Source organism: Mytilus californianus, unplaced genomic scaffold (assembly GCF_021869535.1).
Source record: "Mytilus californianus isolate M0D057914Y unplaced genomic scaffold, xbMytCali1.0.p SCAF_15, whole genome shotgun sequence".
NCBI classification, from domain to species: domain Eukaryota; kingdom Metazoa; phylum Mollusca; class Bivalvia; order Mytilida; family Mytilidae; genus Mytilus; species Mytilus californianus.
The window spans coordinates 24529058-24549386 of record NW_026262637.1 but is presented as its reverse complement, the minus strand read 5'-3'; the positions used below and the strand labels follow the sequence as shown (position 1 = coordinate 24549386).

Here is a 20329-nt window from a genome sequence, read left to right as displayed (position 1 = left end):
CTGGACGGTCATCCAACCAAAGTGAAAACTGGATAAGAAAGTAAACACATAAAGAAATCTTGCAAATAGACAGAACTAATGCGATATGGCAAGCTGTAGTAGTCATTACTACGTAGCAATTAAATTGAATTCAAGTAATTAGGAAGTTATAGCAATAACAACGATAATGATATGGATTATACAAAGGCAACTACTATTCAAAGAAGACAACATTCACAATGATGATCTAATTTGATAGAGTTTAAAAAGATAAAAGTCCGGGTATAATACTTATCTATTGTATGCCAAAAATATAAAGTAAACCTTTAGAGAATAACATCCTCTGTTTATCTAATATTTACAGAATTGATCGACTGAGAATTAGCAAACGTTTATGTCATTGACAATGCAGAATTATTACTAAATATAGGTTTCAGATATTTTTCTGGACTTTGGTGTTCATCAACTAGCTTATGATATTTTCTCAATTTATCCATAGTGTCCAATATGAGTGACACTTTTCGTGTATCACTCGTTCCAGTAACGCTTTGAGCAAATATCTAGATTTAAGCAGGTACTAGTAAGGTATATACTTGTATTTTATCACTGGTTAGTCTTGTGTGGACGAAATGCGCGTCTTGCGTATTAAATTTTAAACCTGGTACCTATTGTTAGCTATTATTCGTATGTTTCTCTGTCCTATATGTTCTCCCATTTATTTGTATTGTAGTCCTGTCATGTAATGTTGTCATTTTAATGTTATATTTAACATTGCCATAAAAGCGGGAGGTTTGGCTAGCCACAATACCAGGTTCAACCCACCATTTTTTTCTTAAAATGTCCTGTACCAAGTCAGGAAAATGGCCATTGTTATATTATAGTTCGTTTATGTGTGTGTTACATTTTCATGTTGTCTTTCTGTTGTGTCGTAGTTCTTCTCTTATATTTGATGTGTTTCCCTCAGTTTCAGTTTGTAACCAGGATTTGTTTTTTTCTCAATCGATTTATGAATTTCAAACAGCGGTATACTACTGTTGCCTTTATTTATACATCTTAAACATATCAAAATTCATATAAAAAGAATGACCACTTGACCAAGATATTGAGAAAGAACGACTGTTAAGTTTTTTGCGTTAAGATTCAGATATAAGTAGTGGCAAGACACTTATAATTTAATTAGTTGACAAATTAGACTGCAAGGAAAACGAAGTTATGTCTTCATGACAATTTAAACCACATGGCTGACATGTGTATAATTCTCGTACATGTTTCCTTTGTAAGAAGATATATTTAAACTCATTATAGATACCAGGATTATGATTTTGTATGCAATACTGGTTCATCTTAACTTATACTAATTACAAGCTGATGTCTCCGATTGATAAGGTTTTGTGTTAAAATTAGCAATATCAGGCGACAGGGATATACTATTTATCAATTGAGTCACCTCGATCAGCAATATATTTTTGAACGACTCTGAATACATTTTGCGTTTAGTATTATAAGTAATAATATAAATAAAGCAATAAGGGTAAATGTCAGATAAGTAGTAAGGGGCAAAATTAATTTATGATTATGATAACATCAAAAGTAAGCATCATCATGCAGTATATAATTATTGATATGGGATGAATATCTAAATCCGAATAGCTTCCTAGACATACCCCATCCATATGAAAAAAAGTAGTGATTATAACATTATCAGTTGAATTTTAACGCAAAACATATTTAAAAAAAATTATTTACAGAGGCCAACTGAAGGATGTTCAGTACCTTTAATTTCCTGAACTTATACTAAAGCTTTTAAAAATAAATTTGTTATTAAAAAATGGTTATTTTATGATCTTCATACCTAAAACATCTTTAAACGAATTAGACTTTTTTCGCTCGTTTCTTTCTGGTGAAGTTATTTCATGCTATTTAATCATAACCAACAATGACAGAATGAGGAACAATTTAGTAGCAGGACATAACTAGTGCAAACCTCGACCTCTCAACCGAGTATAGTGATGAACTAAATCATTATCCGTTAGTCTTGGTAGATAGTTGTATTGTTTGTATAATATTTTGCATTTCTAAACATTTTTGGCGTCGAGAATCACCCAAGAGGTATCAATTGTCAAAATGTACATCTGGTACAGTACAGTTGGTACCGTTAATGTTATAACTACCACTAGTTGGATACATCTGCTGGTGGACTGTAAATTCCCCGTGGGTATGACCAGCCCAGTATTCAGCACTGGCATTAAAATATGAATATTGTTTTATTGAAATTTGCTGTTAAAATGTTCTGAAACTTAATTTAAAAGAAACGTATCTTCCTAATGCAACGCTCTGATTCCTTGTTTTGTTATGAATACTTTAAATCCTTTTAAATGTAAAAAGTTTATGTAAGATTTTAGATTTTTTAGGCTAACGGCATCACTGGTACTATTAATGTTACTGCCTCGTTGACAGTCTAAATATCTTCTTATTTTTATATTCTTAACCTTTTATGAAATTGAAACAAAGGATCCCTTTCTTACACGAAAGTTGTCAGGTCGTCGTTGATACTTCTCAAATCCAACAACTTCAATTGTCAAGTATTACCAAGGCTGAAATTGTTTTTATGTTGCAAAGACACTTCATAGAAACATGATATTACTGTGCCGACTGACAAGACTATTTATAAGTTCATATATTATAAACACTTGACGGCTTCATACAAGTTCGGCATTGGCATTACTTATTTTTTACCTTATATATGTTATAGTGAATTTGTAAAATCAGGGCTTTTGCCGGTTTAAACCATATAAAAGTAATGCATGTATTAAAAATGTATTTTTTCTAAAATAAAATATCATATTGGAACTATCTTTTTAACAGACATGTACATGGTACTTTCATTTAGATCATAAACCTACTGTTCCTTTGGTATCTTTCGCCTCTCTTTTAACATTATAAGTGTTGATTGACTTATAAGATTGGCATTTGTTTATCGCTTTAATAACACAAGCCGTTCTACAGCCTTAGATGCGCTAATTTCAACAATATACATACACTTCTTGCACATTAACTAGTTATTGACCCCCCATTTACGTACCCAAAATGCTCCCTCACTATGAATACTAAATAGAACTTAAGCATGGAAACATATATTTCTTGAATAGAATTCATCGTTATATACAATAAAATTGAGAATGGAAATGGGGAATGTGTCAACGAGACAACAACCCGACCAAAGAGCAGAAAACTATATCACACAGTTTCTCGCATAGTGTATACTGTTACGGGTGTATTCTTTGTTTTAACACCAGTGCTCCGTATAACTTTCTAAAACAACTAATTGCTTTTCATATATTATGTATTACTTTCAATCATGTATGAATGAAAACTGCTTACTGGTATTCAGTTATCTCAAAGAGGATACGTTTCTCTTTTGTCAAACTCTCCTTATTTTACACTGCACATTATGAAAAATTAACACACATTTATAATTTAACATATAACTGTAATACTTACAATTTGACATGTATCTTCCTTTAAGGAAGCCATTTTGGAAAAAAAAACCAAGCTATATTCATAATTTTATCAATGATCATATGGTGTTAATGGTAAACAAGATATCTGATAATTTCCTTGACTATTGTTTAATCTTTTAAATGCTAGCCAACGTCTTTTTAAAAAAAATAAATCGGTTATCCTATTATATCATTCATTACCATATTGCATAAGTTCACACAATAAGCCTATTTAAATAGTTTATATTGGGATTCTAATAGTATTGGAGTGTACTATTATCTATTTTAATGGATATATTGCATATTTTGTAAACATCGGCTAGAGGTCAACCCAGTAATAAATAGACTCATAAAATGTATAAATATCTAAAGATCATAATTAGTACAAGAGATATTTTTACAAACGTTATAAAACCGTGTTTCAATTTCAAAATGTCCCATTCTGTCAAGTTTATGGGTTAGATTATTTCCATGAGTGTTGGTTTACGAATTTAATGATGTCCTAGGATGGTGTTTACATATCTCAATAGATACGTTATTCTCGTGCTTGTTCACACTATACGGACTTCATATACAGGAGTGTGCTCCTTACGCAGAAACTGCTCCAACAAAGTTATGAGGAGGACAGATTAAAAATGACACTCCGTACATTTTACGGACACCATCACGAATTTGTTGATCCATACGATGTGTCTTTGTCCAAACTAACTAAGAACATTTTTACCACGTGTTAGATTGTGGTTTGTCATTACGTCGTCTGATCTTTTAATTACCGAACGTGACTTATTCCCGATTGTGACTGTTTTGCTGAGTGTGAAACCGCATTGCTATAAGACGTATCACGGTAATTTTCTATCCCAAATTCATGTATTTAATTTTGATGTTATATTTGTTATTCTCGTCGGATTTTGTCAAATGTCTTAACGTCTTTTCTGTTATATTCGTGTGTTATGGTAAAGATAATTAATCACCCCCTTCATTTATTAGATTTTAGTTTGATTCAACGAAATTTATACGATATATTTGGTTTACAGTTTGATGCAGAAGAAACACAGACATAGCTAGATAATACAATTAATTATCTAATTACCACCACAATTTGATATTAATAAGTATTGTAATTTTCATTATATTTTAATAAATGTAATGTCAGTATTACAAACCTAATCTTGAATCAATCCTAATCCTATCTTATTTTTGGGAAATATTTTTACAAATTCAAATGTGACGTCACTTTGTGTGTTTTTTTAGAATTTCAAATGTGACGTCACTTTGTACGTTGAGGCTTTGGCTAACTCGGCTGTGTACTTTTATGTGTTGGATTAAGTTGTTTTATGTAATGTATCCGTTTTTATTCTGTAGTTAGTCCCCACTTCGGTTTTATCATGTATATCTATTATACAGTAATTTTATAAAATTTACTGTTTGCAAAATTTTAAATTATTCTAAATAATTAGGATGTTCTTGTCCCAGGCAGAAAACCCTGGCCGTGTTAGGCGCAACTTTTTGGAAGTTTTGGTCCTCGGTGCTCTTCAGCTTTGTGATTGTTTTGGCTTTCAAACTTTTTTCATCTGAGCGTCACTGGTTGGTCTTGTGTGGACGAGACGCACGTCTGGCGTATTGAATTTTAAGCCTAGTACCTTTTGTTAGCTATTATTCGTGTGTTTCTTTGTCGTATATGTTCTCCCATTTATTTGTATTGTGGTCCTATCATGTGATTTTGTCGTTTTAGTGTTGTGTTTGACGTTGTCATAAAAGCGGGAGGTTTGGCATGCCACAAAACCCACAGTTTTTTTCTTAAAATGTCCTGTACCAAGTCAGGAAAATGGCCATTGTTATATTATAGTTCGTTTCTGTGGGTGTCACATTTTAATATTGTGTTTTTGTTGTGTCGTTGTTCTCCTCTTATATTTGATGCGTTTCCCTCAGTTTTAGTTTGTAACCCGGATTTGTTTTTATCTCTATCGATTTATGAGTTTCGAACAGCGGTATACTACTGTTGCCTTTATTTAGGGTTAGATCAAGACCATTACCATTCCGCTGTTGCGGGATCCCTAATCACTAAAATTAATGTATCAACGTATTATATATGAGTTCAAGGACAGATGTCACCAGTGAAATAAGAAATGCATAACCATCCGGAGCGCATTGAATCACAACCAGTTTTTGGTGGATTTTTGTGTTGATCAGTCTTTAGTTATTTATGTAACGTTTTATGGACTTCTTTGTCTTTTCGTCGTCTTTTTTTATTAGCTATGGCGTTGTCAGTTTCTCTCTAAGTTTTGAACCCCCCTTTTGGTATCTTCCTCCTCTTTTTAAATACATTGATATATGAACAACAGAAAATATTAGGAATGCATTAATGTAACAAAAAAAAACAAAAAAAAACATGTGACACGAAAGACAAATTCAAGAAGTCAACATACAATCTTCAACAATAACCAAGTGTTTATACAGTATACCAAGCACTAGATGGCCTTTGAATTCATTTGATTGTATTATGAAGTGCAGTCCATTAAAAACGTACGGATGTTGGTGTCAGGCTGTATTATGTTTAGAACAAACACTCGTAGACAATGACTAGGGCTGATATGTATAAAACCACTTGAGTTAAGATATCCAATCGTAGTACTTATTTTTCGTAGGACATGTAGAAAAATCCTTCCTTTCGGAACAAGTATTAACTAAAGTTAGTTTTATTCATATCAGCCCAGAACTTTACATGTTTAAATTGAGATCAGCAATACATCGCTTAGAAATTAGTTATCACACTCGTAAAACATTATGTTTTTTGAAATTCAATCACGTAGCTTTTAAAGCTATTTCTGATAATGTCAACTTGATAAGGAAATATAAAATTAATATTCATTTTATATAATTATTCAAGGATACTTCGTTCATTTAGGTGTGAATTTATAATAGTGAAAAAACAGTTGTGTCTTAGAATCATTTTGTTCAATAGGTGAAAACACTGCGTAGTTACAAAACTTACCTTTTTCATGAGTTGAGTTATAAACAGATCGTCTGGGTGTTTACCAAACAGCATTCAGGTTTTTCTTAATATAATACGCTCATTCATGTTTCCCTTTATCAATCTTATTAAGATAGCACTTGATAATTTTATAGTTTTCAGAAAATCACGTTATGCAAAGGGAATTAAATATTACGTCGTTCTTAAGATAACAATCTACTTAAGGAAAATTGTTCATTTGTCATATATCTTGTTATTGTTTTCATAGTATGGCATTTACACAACTCAACTAATACGCTACGTTCATGTATGTTAACAGTATACGAACTTAATAATAGAGGTGCACTCTTTACTCAACAACTGCGCCAACAAAGTTTATATGAGGAAATTGACACTACATAGTTTTACGGTCACTAGCACGAACGGTTTACCGATATGATTTATCTGGGTCTCAATTCACTAGCAGCATGTTTAAGCAGTCTAAGATCTTTATATCCCAGAACAGTCTTGTGATCTGTAATTTTACCGATTGTGACAGTTTGACTGAGTGTGGATTCGCAATTCGGTTGATGCATGTTAATCGGGAAACGCTTAACCTGTCGACGCACCTAGTCTAGCTTGTTTTGGAGTTCATACGATTCTTTCAGGTTTTGTTTGCCATCTTGATTTTTATTTTCTCAATCGATGTATGGGATTTGAAGATCGATAAATTACTGTCGACTACATGTTGTCAATGATTGCAAACCTTTGTGAACAATTCGTTTGAATTCAAGACATTTTTTATTTCCTATACTATCAAAAAATATAACTAAAAGTAGAAAATTTGTTTAATTATAATGAAAACAGTCTAAAAAATCTTGCAACGAACACATAGCTTTTAAACATAGGAAAATATAAACATTTGCATTTTAATAACGGTTGTTATTTCCAACTGTTATCAGGCATGTTCTCTACCTTAACTGATTAGAACAAATGGTAATGACATGGTTGATCTATATTCCTTTAAGATTATGATAAACGCAAGATTTAACGCTTGAAACATTTTTTTTGACACAGTCTATACAAGTTAGTCAGAAAAGCAATACAGACTTCCTGAAACCGTTTGTCTAGTCGTCTATATGAGCAATTCTAAAGGCCATAAATTATAGTAAGTTTCGTATTTGTTTTTCTTAAACTTTATATCATATCCAGTATATCAGATATCTTTCAGTCGATCGTTAGTCTGGCTGGTGTATGGGGGATTATTTCATCTCGTAAATCTGCCTTATCAAATGAAAATATTTGAATCTAACAGGTTGTATTGATAAATACTGAATTGAGCTATTTTAGAAATCAACGTTAATGAAATGTTTTGATCAATGATATCGGGTCAAATTAAAGTCAGTTCTTGAAAGTGTTGGTTATATACTTCCAGAAATTAAGTGTTACTGTAAAAATAAATTTTCAAAGTTAACGAATAAAGCGTTGATAGCAGTAATTTATTATCCGATTAAACTGGTAAACCTTTTGAGTTTTGTTAAAACTGGTAAACTATTTGCCCTATGTAGATAAGCAAAAAAAAAATTAATCTGACACTCTCTATAATATGTTATTAGTTACATGGTGTGTTAGTGACCTACTACGATATATATGGGGTCAGTAAATTCCATATGGGGTGAGAGCGAAGCTCGAATCCACATATGGAATTTACTGACCCCATATATATCGTATTAGGTCACTAGCACACCGTGTAACGAATTTATCTTACCGACTATCTTCACATGTGGTATTTTGACTAGCGGCCTATCAAAGTGATCAAGTCTTCAATACTTAGTATTAAGATGCTACTTCCATTTGTCTATACAGAAAACAAATGCCAACAATAACAACCTTTTACCTTTAAATTTATTTTATGAATTTATTTCAATCGTTCATTACATGTATCAATTTCTTTGTCTGTTGAATCCTTCCAGATTTCCTTTTTTTTTGAAAGGGAAGTAACTCCGTTATGCCAACAATAACAACTTGTTAGCTTTATGTTTTATGAACTTATTTCAACCTTTCATCATCAATTTCTTCGTCTGTTGAATCTTTTCAGATTTTTCCTCAACACCGTGTTGTTTTTATAAAGGTTTGTGGCATCTTTTTTGTTTTGAAAGGGAAGTAACTCCTTACTAACCCCATATGGTAACTAACCAATTATGGTAACTAACCCTATATTTTTTAGCACACCCTATATCAAATATACATAGTCACCACGTGTAGTCCTTTAACCAATCATATCTCTATGAATCTATAGGAGGTAAGATAAAAGATATTATCTTCCTTATGTCTAAGAGTATAGCTAAAATTTATTATTCTAACGAATATGTAGATAGAATTTGATCTAATAGGGACCTACGCACCGTTATTTGCAGACTGTATGTTTAGCAACTCGAGTAGGAAACCCACTACAAAACCATGGGTTACAGGGAAAATAAATATGCAAGACTTCATTCTTTTTATGAAAGTCATGATAACGTCGGTGGTCAATAGAATCCTTATCACTATCTATCAAACACTTAAAAGTTCTCTGCTTTAGTTTTCTGTGTAGTGCTTTTTCTAGTCTTGTTTATTTCTTCGTCAGTTCTTTTTATGAGGTATCGCCCATCTCACACTTGGTTTCAACTGCACCGATTGAAAATTAAAATGCGAGAAGTTGTCTTTCTTGAAAGTTGTATTCCGTCATTCGGTCTATTAAGCTTTATATATCATTTTCTTAGCCAATGATTGAAAACGATTAGTGCAACAAGTAAAAGCGAGGCGAAGGATACCAAAGGGAAATTCAAACTCATAAGTCACAATGTAAATCACAATCTACTTATCAAACACTCAGTTTAAAAATTATGATGTTTTAAAGTTGTTTTTTCTTTGTAGTTTCTATTGCTCTACTATTTTGGTCTTATGATTTGTCCCATTTTTTTGTCGTTGGGAAACTTAGATCAAACTTTCAATTTTTTGTTATTTTAGAAATGAGATGTGAGAGATGTGTCAATGAATTATGGCAACGGCAGTTTACATATGTTCAAATATTATAAATGAATTAATAAGACAAATCATGAGAACAAACAAAAACAGAGGGAATTGCCTAAACTCAAATTAGTGGTGCGTCGACAGGGTAAGCGTCTCCTACTACGCACGTGAATCCACACTCAGTCAAATTCCAATCGGGATAGGACACTATCGGTAAAATAAAAGATAAGACTATCTTGGTATCTAAAGATCTAGTTAAGGCTACAGTAGTTTACTGATGTTCCCATATTCTAAATATATGAAGAAGGAAAAAAACCAAGGTAACAAACCAAAAACCGAGTGATTCACATGAACTTAAAAAAAAGAACGAGATCGGGTAAGTTGATAGGGTTAACGTATTCTGGGTAAGCGTATTCTGCTATGTTAACATAACCCGCCACGCTAATCCACATGTAGTAAAAATGTCATAATCGGGAAAAGGACACAATCGGTAAAATTACCGATCATACGACTATACTGGTATCTAAAGATCTAAGACCAAGAAAACATTCCGATAGTGAGTTTAGACACTGACAGCATATCCGTATGTAGTGTAGTTTTCAGTTGTTCTCCCTGATAATTCTGTGGGAGTAGTTTTTGTGTAAGAAAAACCCTTGTCAACGAAGTCCTCATAGTGTAAACATGCACGATAATAACTTATTAACTCGGATATGTAAACGCCATTCGATTGAGAAAAGGATATGTTAAATCATCACGTTTGTCATAGATTCTAGTTTTAAGTCGTCCATCTTATTTCAGTAGTATCCTTAATATCCAGTTCACTCCCTGAGATATATGAGATGTAAGTACTCATTGAAATGTGAGTGACAGGACTTTATCAATATATCTGAAATTGAATTAAAGTTACTAAATATGCTTTTCCTTTTTGTCTTTTAAGAAAGTTGTGCATAAATTCAGCTCCATATGAGTACAAAAACAAATCGGTCCGTAGTGGCGCACATTTCTTACCCGTTTGAATACCGACTGTCTGCTGAAATATCAATCTAACAACAAATATTTTGTCGATCAAAAAGTGCAAAATTTGTAATGTAAAGCGTAATAAAATTAAAGGTTCTTATATTACTGCAAAATTGTCAAGATTGTGACAGAAGATTTTGAGTAAATCTTTATATTTTTTAAGAATCAATATGTGATTGAAACCACTGGTCGAAAAAAACACATCACAATATTTCAGAAGGCCATCTTTTATGTAGAAAGATGTTAAGTCAAACAATCTGACGACACATCAACATATTGTTCTTTTATAAGGATTTTTTTGGAGTTTACGTATCCTGTATAAAGATGAGAGCTTTTCGTCGTCCTTGTAAGCTCATCTGGTCCAAAGGCTCATGTGAGCTTTACTCATCACTTGGCATCCGTCGTCCGTCGTTGTCCGTCAACATTTACCAAAATATTCTCCTCTGAAACTACTGGGCTAAATTTAATTAAACTTGGCCACATTCATCATTTTGATATCTGATTACCCCGCCTGCCAACCAACATGACCGCCATGGTTAATAATAAAACATAGGGTAACATGCAAGCTTTGTCTATTATCTTGAATACCGCTGTAAATAGAGAATATCTGACTGACTAACGTTGTTCACAATGTTAGAACCACCTAATGTCTATTTTTTACATCAAAACTGCCAGACGACTTCTTATAGGAGTTATCGCTCTTAAATGACGAAATTTACCATTTTTTCATCTTTGCCTACTGTCTTGAAATTTGTAATAAATAGGTGTGGAACATTGAATAGCAAAAACGATCAGCATGACGAGATCTCCGTATTTTGCCTAATATCGTAAAAACCATAAAAGATAGATTGAAACTTCAAATACCAAATTGATCAACACAACAATATCTACAAATAACTCAACTCTAATCGTCAGTGTTATCCTTATTGGAGCTTTTTCAAGACGATTTTGATATTTTTGCGTGATTTTCTATTATCTAGAAAACTATGAAAGATAGATAGACTATTTAAGTAGCAATAATGATCAGGAAGACAAGATCTACTAGCTAGAGGCTCTAAAGAGCCTGTATCTCTCTGTCGAGAACAGAATTCATGACAAAAATCTCAGTTTTGTTGATCTTGTATGGCTGATCATTTATTATGTTTAGTTTCTCTCATTCTTCTTTAGTTTTTGCTCAAAACACAAAAAGAGGGTAAAAAAAAATCCTCATTTAAGTGCAATCACTCCTATGACGAATGACAGTCTACTAACTATATCTGCCAAATTACTTGTTAGTAGATCTTGCCTTGCTGGTCCTTTTTGTTATTTAAAGTGTCTATTTATCTATTATAATTTTTATTAAATAATGCAAAACGCAAAAAAATTGGTAACAATCGTCATTGAATGGCAATAACTCCAATACTGAGTAATCGGACGATTTCCTAAATTTATTTTGTGTTTTAGCAAGCATGGATATAATTGTAGAAATATTTTACACAGAAACTGTAAAAGTTTGGCACATTTTGGAATCTGGTCGTGGTTACATGGAAAGAACACCAACAAGGGGACGTGGTTTTGCTCCTTCTTCTGGCATTCCGAAGAAATCAACGTGCGAAATATGCAATATTAACCGCATTTCTCTTAGTGAAAAGGACAAGAGACAAAATATATAAAAAATAGCTCATGATTATCCATAAAATAAAAATCAATGAAATAATAACAATACAAGAATTTCAACTATTTAGTCTTTATGATGCTAAAAGACCATGTCATATTTGTTATTTTATCAATGGTTTTTCTTAGATTCAGTCCTATCTGTTAAAATAAGTTAAACTTCACTCGAGCCGTTGTCAGAGACAAACTTCGTGTACATGGTGTAAATTGCGTGTCCTAAGAAAAATTTTAAGTTTCCGAGGGAACCGATAAACTTTCTAACAAATCGGAGCAGAAAAAAAACATAGCCAAGAGGAAAAATTCAAAAGAAAAAACTTAATTTCCACTTAATATTAAACCTTAAACTAAAGATTTAACAAAATAATCCTTAAAATAGGCCATGACTAAGATTGGTCGGAAGAGTAAGCAGGTCTCACTCCACAAATGACACCTATCAGGTTACTTATTCTGTATTTATGAACAGCAGCACCTCTTTTTAGTAGTAAATAAGATACGTAACGGATGCTATTGAATTTCACATCAATTACAAAATAAATACTCATTAGAGAATTGTCGACAAACACCATAGTTATACTTTACGTACTATCTTACAAACGTCTGAAGGTTTCTTGATTTGCTTTTTTCAAAACCTATCTTTTTTCTCGTAAAGTTTACACCGTACCGTGAGATATTCAGATGTATAAAATCTGTCACTAGTGCATCAGGATTTGCTTACTCTTCCGGAGCAATTTAGTTGGGTTCATTTTGCTCAGTCTTTAAGTAGTGTTTAATGAGCTTGCCTGTTCGTCGTCTCTCTTTTTTCCCATGACGTTGTCAATTTAGTCGATTTATGATTTTTGAATGCCGCCCTTGGTATTTTTCGCCTTTCGTTCAATGAAATTTAAAATGAAATCAGTATTATAATACAAGTAAGAAAAATCCCCCAGAATGCAGGGTGGTTAATTTCTAATAATATTAAAACATGCATAAGAGCTTCAAGGATGCCTTTCCTTCGAAGATAATATTTCGCACTACTGTGAAGACCACATGCTTTCTGGTTTTTTTTTGTATAGGACAAGTCAAAATTTTACGATTATTGCAGAAAATTATCATTATTGAGGAGCATAAGCGTCTCTATATATTATGTAAAACATGTGGTTCAATTTAATTTTAGGGAATATATTGTAATAAAGTGTGTAAAAATCTAGCACAAACTAAGGTCGCAACTATATGGAAATTACAATATTGACATCATAACATGTTTAAAAGAACTTTTCACTTATGTTTACAAAAATAAATTATTTACTTACTATATACAAGTAATTAATTTAAGATCGACCAAAAGTTTGTTTTATTTCATATTTTTTATTGAATCACGTAGTTTTGATCGCATGATTTTCAATGAAAAGTTTATACACTTTATAAATTTCGTGCACTTAAAGCGCTTTTTCTGAATTTACCTGCATCAGCAATTCTCAAACATAAATATTTGAAAGCCAGGGGTGCCTAAATACTTAAAAACGTTAGAAGCTATATGATCAAAAAGGACATAAACAGAAGAGTCAAATTCAACTAAGGTCAACTTTGCCTGAATGAGTTTGAACGTTAGTTTTTTTTAACAATTTTTAAATTTGTAAACCCAGAATTTTAAATAAGCATATGCTATAAATCATGTCAGTACCGATGCACTAAATACACAGCTGATGATACTCTCAAGGACTAACAGTCCACCAGCAGTGGATTCGACCCAGTGCAAGTAAAGGAAATACACGGTTATGTGACCTATGATATCGTCTGAAAAACGTTAGAAGCTATATGATCAAAAAGGACATAAACAGAAGAGTCAAATTCAACTAAGGTCAACTTTGCCTGAATGAGTTTGAACGTTAGTTTTTTTTAACAATTTTTAAATTTGTAAACCCAGAATTTTAAATAAGCATATGCTATAAATCATGTCAGTACCGATGCACTTAATACACAGCTGAGGCTACGCTCAGGGACTAACAGTCCACCAGCAGTGGATTCGACCCAGTGCAAGTAAAGGAAATACACGGTTATGTGACCTATGCTGAAAAACGTGATAGAAAAAAGTAAAATAACAAAAATACAGAACTCCAAGGAAAGTTCAAAACGGAAAGTCCCTTAGCAGTATTATTAATTTCAAACATAGAAACTGGACCCGAGATCGACCTTTATAAACAAAAAAATATCGTCGAAAAAGTAAAACATCTAACCACCATGATGAAGGGAAATGAATAATAGAAATAATTTCTCTGGTGGTGTCATATATGGATGAAACTTATTAAAAGCACCGTCTAAATAGTTTTCAACAGTTTGTCTACTTTTTCACCTTTTAAAATTTACACCTTCGCGGTGGCTTTTTGTTCGCTATGTATGCTATGAGGAAATCACCAGTGTCGACAATCGTTGAAGCCGATGAAAGATGTATTCCATCGTATGAATGCAATCTCACAGTTAGGCAGTACTTGTAAGATAATTATACATCTTTAGAAAAAATAACTTTGGTATTTCGTTGTAGATTCAAAAGATGAGTAAAAATACTTTTATACCCTGCTTATGGCAGTTCTTAATTCTGCATAATTTACTGTACAAATCACTTAAAGGGAGATAATTCGATTTTGGAAAGAAAACGTTCCTTAGAAATAACCCAATTATTATATAGTATACGACAGATTATTGACACTCGTAATTTCTAAAATTTCAAAGTGGGTACGATTTACTTTGATATACTATGAGTGTGTTCAATCTACGTTGACCTTTTTGAGAGAGGAGTTACAAAATATTGATTTCATGTGAATCGACTTTATCTGCTTTCAAGGATATGAATAAAAAGAGATATGGTGTATACGTAAATGAAACAGCAACCCAAAACAAATTCTTTTAAAAAAAAGTTTAAAACATACGAAATGGGAGGGGAGTCAAAATCAACAAGTGTGTTTGATCTAACATTCATCGGGTATGCCCAAGAGTAAAGGTAGAAAGCCAAAATTAAAAATTTAGAATGCACAAAAACAAATTTAGCGGCGAGAACCGACTAAGGTCAACGTTAAACAAAGTAGCTTTACCACAACTGCATAAATTTATTTATTCAAAATTTACTGACAAAATAAATCGTTTGAATTATTCAAATATCCAAGGACTGGGCAGATTATACGTTCGGTGACTGATAGTAGACCAATTAGTAGAAAAAAAACCATATGATTTTATTTGCCTACTAAAATATCTTTATCAGTAATTTTCTAGACCAAAGTTTTGAAATCAAAAATATAAAACAAAATCTCGATATGTTTCATTAAAGAATATCATATTTTTTCTACACAAAAAAAAATATATTATTAATTAAACATTATTACACACTGTTATCACATCTCCTGTCGGAAATTTCAACTTTTTAGACTGTAACAGTTGACCTTATATTTTCTGATTTCCTAAGCACACAAAATTGGTCATTGCCCTTTCTTTCTTATACATATTTTTTCTTTTTTTCTTATCTTCTCCTTAACTGATACCGTAGTACAACCCTCCATCCCCCCTCCAAAAAAGAAAAAAAAACATCAAAAACAAATACCAAACAAAAAAAACAAAAAACAAAAACAAAAAGCCAGAACAAAGTAACCCCCCCCCCCCCCCCCCAAACAAAAAACATATACTTGCCTTGCAATGCATTGCCTGTAACCATGACCTTGTGGTTATTTTCGGGTAAATTCTCATAGACTGTAAGTGTGTCATGTTTAATTTTAGATATAAAATTGATAATTATTAAGGGTATATCATTAATGACCTTGTTACTGAAGAATATAAAAATCAGAAATGTTTTGTGTATGATTGACATGATCATTTTTGGTAGAAATAACTTCAAGGTTATCTAAGATGTAAGCATGCATTTAGTTTGTCTCAAAATGATTGAACTTTCAGTTAGAATACATAGTTAGAAATAGATGATGAAATCATAACGCCAGTAGGTATGTTTAATTTTATTTCTTCTATATATTGAACCAACTTGCCATTTTAACGGATAATATGTATGCTGTTAAAAAACGAAATGGTAATTGATATTATCTCACATAATCAAGAAGATATTCCCCAACCGTAAAATAATTCGTTCGTGGGATAAGGGGAGGTTGCTTTCGCACGCACAAAATAGCAAATTTGCGCTTGGGGGAGTGTGTTATCAAAAGATTTTCCTTCTTGCAACCTTGAGAAAATTTATCTTTTTCCGAGACTTGTGTTTTAATTTTGGTTTGAAAAAATGATTCAACGCTTAGAAACAATTGAATTTGTCATGAAAGGACCTATAAGTTAATAATTAGACATATTGTGATGTTGCATTCAGCTTAAGGGATGAACATTTCTTCAAGCAAAGCAACAGAAAATATATAATGTATTAAATTATTCAGGAAAAACAAATTCAAAACTGAAATTGACGTAAATAAAGTGTTTAAAAACCAGCTAATTATAATATAAATCAAAGAGATAACAATGGCAATTGTTGTTTTTTCCGTGTTTTACTTTGTATACGGAACTGACATGTCAGATATGGTTCCAGTTTGTTGTTAAGTTTGCTTTCTGTGAGCTATGTCTTTGTTAACATTAACTGGACGGGAAGAAAATTATGTCAGAATATCAATGCTTCTTAAAGGAATATGCCCAAGAACAGTTCGTATGAACTTCGATGACAGAATCCCACCTTCGACTCTACGTTGTATGTTAATGATGAATTATGAGAAGTTACACGAATTACTAGACAAGAGAATCATTAATTCAAATCAATGGAAACGTTTGTTCACAAAAGGTGAGTGGGCAGATTCGGAAGTAATTTTAGACATAAAAAAATCCTGTTAAAAACATTAAAACATTCACAAATGAAAAAGATATGAATTTGTGAAAATACATCTGGGAATTTCATAGCCTTCTATAAGTGCGTAATTATAAGTTTGTCATTAAAAATATTTGATCTCAGAAACATAATAAACGTTAGTTTTTAAACCAAAAAAATGTACTGCTAGAATATTTAAATCGGATCACCCCAAGTAGCTTTTAACTTATGATTGAATGGAATAAAACAGTAGAGAAAATTGCTATATCAACACCAAGGGGCCTCGGTGGCCGAATGGTCTAAGAAGTAGAACTACTGTATCACTAGCCCGTCAACACTGTGATTGTGAGTTTGAATCCTGCACGTGGCAGGCGCGCTCGACTCCAATCTTAATTGACTAGGATTGTCAGTTTTTCTACCGAAGGTCTGTGGTTCTCTCCGGGTACTCCTCCACCAATAAAAACTAACCACAAAGAAATAGCACAATAGTGCTGAATGTGGCGTGAAACACCAATCAATCAATCAATCAATCAATCAATATATTAACATCCTTCATACAAAAAATAAAATAAAAACAAACGCTATTATCATACCTCAGTATGTTTTTTCTATATAAAAAAGAATGAAATATTTTTGCTCTTTGATGCCACAGACTATTTGCCAGTTAATAGTTTCAAAGACTATTACCCTGGTCAATTTTTTATAAATATATTTCCCAGACTTTTTCATACTATTTTTTCATTGGACAACAATGACGTCATTGACTATTTTGCTTGGATTTATACGCTTGGCAACGTAAAACTCTGAAAGATCGTAAACAGTATGTGTGGGTCGTCGTAATTTCAAATTAGTATATTACTTACCAGAAGCAAATGAAAAAAAGAAAAACAAATTCTACGCGACATATCTTTTGGACTTAAACATAACAAATGTATGGTATGGGGGTCTCGTCGTCTTCATAATTTTTGATTATTTTGATGTACAGTAATATTGATTAGCCAACGTTTATTATTTGCACAAAAAATTTCTAGGTGGTGTATCTAGACTTTTTCGAAAGTTGTTTTGTTCGGTATAATCAATACTTAATGACTGGTTATGAGTGTAATAACAAGTTTGTTGTTCCTTTGATACTTACTATTGCCCTCGGCTTCGCCTCGAGCAATAGTTGGTATGTCAGGGACAACTAACTTACTACTAGCCTCATAACCAGTCAATAGGTATATACTATTAATTGCCTAACTGACGAATGTGTATTAAAGATGTTACATGCAGTGCTGACTCCCAAAATTTCGATATTTCCTTTGATGGTCTGCTTAATCAGAAATTTGACAAGTATGAAACATCCAAAGCATGGATTTGACAGACTAACCAGGAAAAAAACCAAGTAAAGTTTCTGATTTGGCCAGAATAAAGTTCTACAAGAATACATTGGTCCATCAGGATAATAATACAATAGATAATGAAACATTCAATGAAGCTTGGAGGACCCTATAGTCTGTTGGCAATACAAATTCTTGATAAGGAATTCATTTGTTGGCAATACCTTCAATTTTATTATTTGTTTGTTAATTTGAAAAAGCACTAACCGAAGAGAAAATGTTGACTTTATACCTAACAACAGCTTATATGATGTGCAATAACATTAAGTTTACACATGTTTCTTCACCAGATGTGCATTTCGGCAATTAATGTCTCTTCAGTGATGCTCGAGGCTGAATAATTTAGAAATCCAAAATTCATTAAAACAATGAAGCGTTTATAAACCAAAGAGGACAATATGCATAGTCAGAACTTCTCCTTTCCCTATATCGTCTAAAAAGAAAAGTATTCCTTTATAGCAGAATATGTTTGGAAAGTTTTGTTTTTAGTCCTTGTCACAAATTATCAGTTTAATTTGTATGGGGTCTCTTCATCTAGACACAGTCCAAACATTAGAAATAAAACCTCTTTATACAACCATTTTGCGTTGATGTGGGAAAAAAACAACTATTAATTAATCAATCAATTGAATTAATCAACTCTTTTTACAAAAAAATTTATTTAACAACTTGAGCTATATACATAAAGTTCTAGTTGGACTTACTACATTTGTCTTTATATTGAATTTTTCATTACACTGTCGACTAATTCACCGGTTTCAAAAATGTATGCATACTACTTGTATTTGAATCACATATTTTGGCATGTCATTCTGTGTTCTTTCAGGAACCTTTCTTATGCTTGGAATGTCTTTTTGATGATTTTTCTAATATATTGAACACCCGATAACCTCTATTTAATACACTTAATCTAATCATATTTCTTTTGAACCACACTTTTGAATGTTTTTAAAGTGTCTCGTAATCTGAATGTTTGACCCTAAATTACCTTTGTTGACCTATGTTATCTACTTTATGACGACAATGTTTTTCTTTTTTTCAAACTTTTATTTCGTTTAGTGAATACGTATAAAAGTATTAACAAAAATACCGAACTTCAAGGATAATTGAAAAAGGAGAAGTCTATAAACACTGTCAAAATCAAACGTTAGACTTTATCAACAAACGGAACGAATAAAAAGCATGTATATAGTAGAAGAACAGTAGGAATCAAAACATACAAATAGTACGAACCTAAAAACTCAAAACATCATAAAATAAAAACACAAAATCTAAATAATAGTTCTAATAACCATCTCTTGGAAATTTTTGTAACTTAAGATTTTAATAAGTAAATCCTTTTAATGACATCTCATGTCAAAACAACTTCCTACAAAATCTGGTGATTACAAATAAAAAAGGATTATCGATTGTCCTAAATAAAATGTATTATCAATTATTGACTGCTCGCTTTATCGTCAGTACAAATGTAGCACCGGACTGTGTTGTTGGCAAATAAAAATGTCTGTAAATTACAGACTATCTCTGTTGATATGATTCCTTTTTTATTTGTTCGGTAATACAATTTTTGCGGATGTAAACTTTTTTCTAGATATGATTGATTGTTATTTGCCTACTGTTCAGTAGCAAATATTTCATGCAGATTCAAGGTGGGGATAAATCACTATAAACATTAAAATTCATCTTTTCCACAATTTAGTCCAAATCAATTCAAATACAGCACTATAAGTTTAACAATTTATCACGATTTCCTTGATAGAGGATTTGCTGCTCACAACGAAGCTATTAAACCAAGAGTTCCAAGTGGTGAAGTTGAAATCATCCCTTCTTAAGTTTTACGGACGCCATCACGAGTTGGTTGACTGTTATGGAATATCCAATTCACAGATGATAGCGGATATGTTCCTAATGTCGTAACTACAATCCCGTCCCCATTTTCCCGAATATGACCTACCGAATTAGACATATTACTGGGTTTGTACTAACATGAGTAACACGACGGGTGCAACATGTGGAGCAGGAT

General features: G+C 32.1%; 1 protein-coding gene across 2 annotated transcripts in view; it reads right to left on the bottom strand.

Annotated features, from left to right (window-relative positions):
• Nucleotides 1-20329, bottom strand: part of LOC127725722 (uncharacterized) — a 51421-nt gene that overhangs the window by 4209 nt on the left and 26883 nt on the right. Inside the window, exon 1 of one of the 2 annotated variants that reach the window (XM_052232906.1) lies at nt 3481-3597. The exons of the other annotated variant lie outside the window; for it this stretch is intronic. Within the exon in view, the coding sequence (XP_052088866.1) occupies nt 3481-3513 (33 nt within the window). The 5' untranslated portion in view covers nt 3514-3597. Of the gene's footprint in view, nt 1-3480; nt 3598-20329 lie in introns of those variants that run through there. 2 annotated transcript variants of the gene reach the window in all.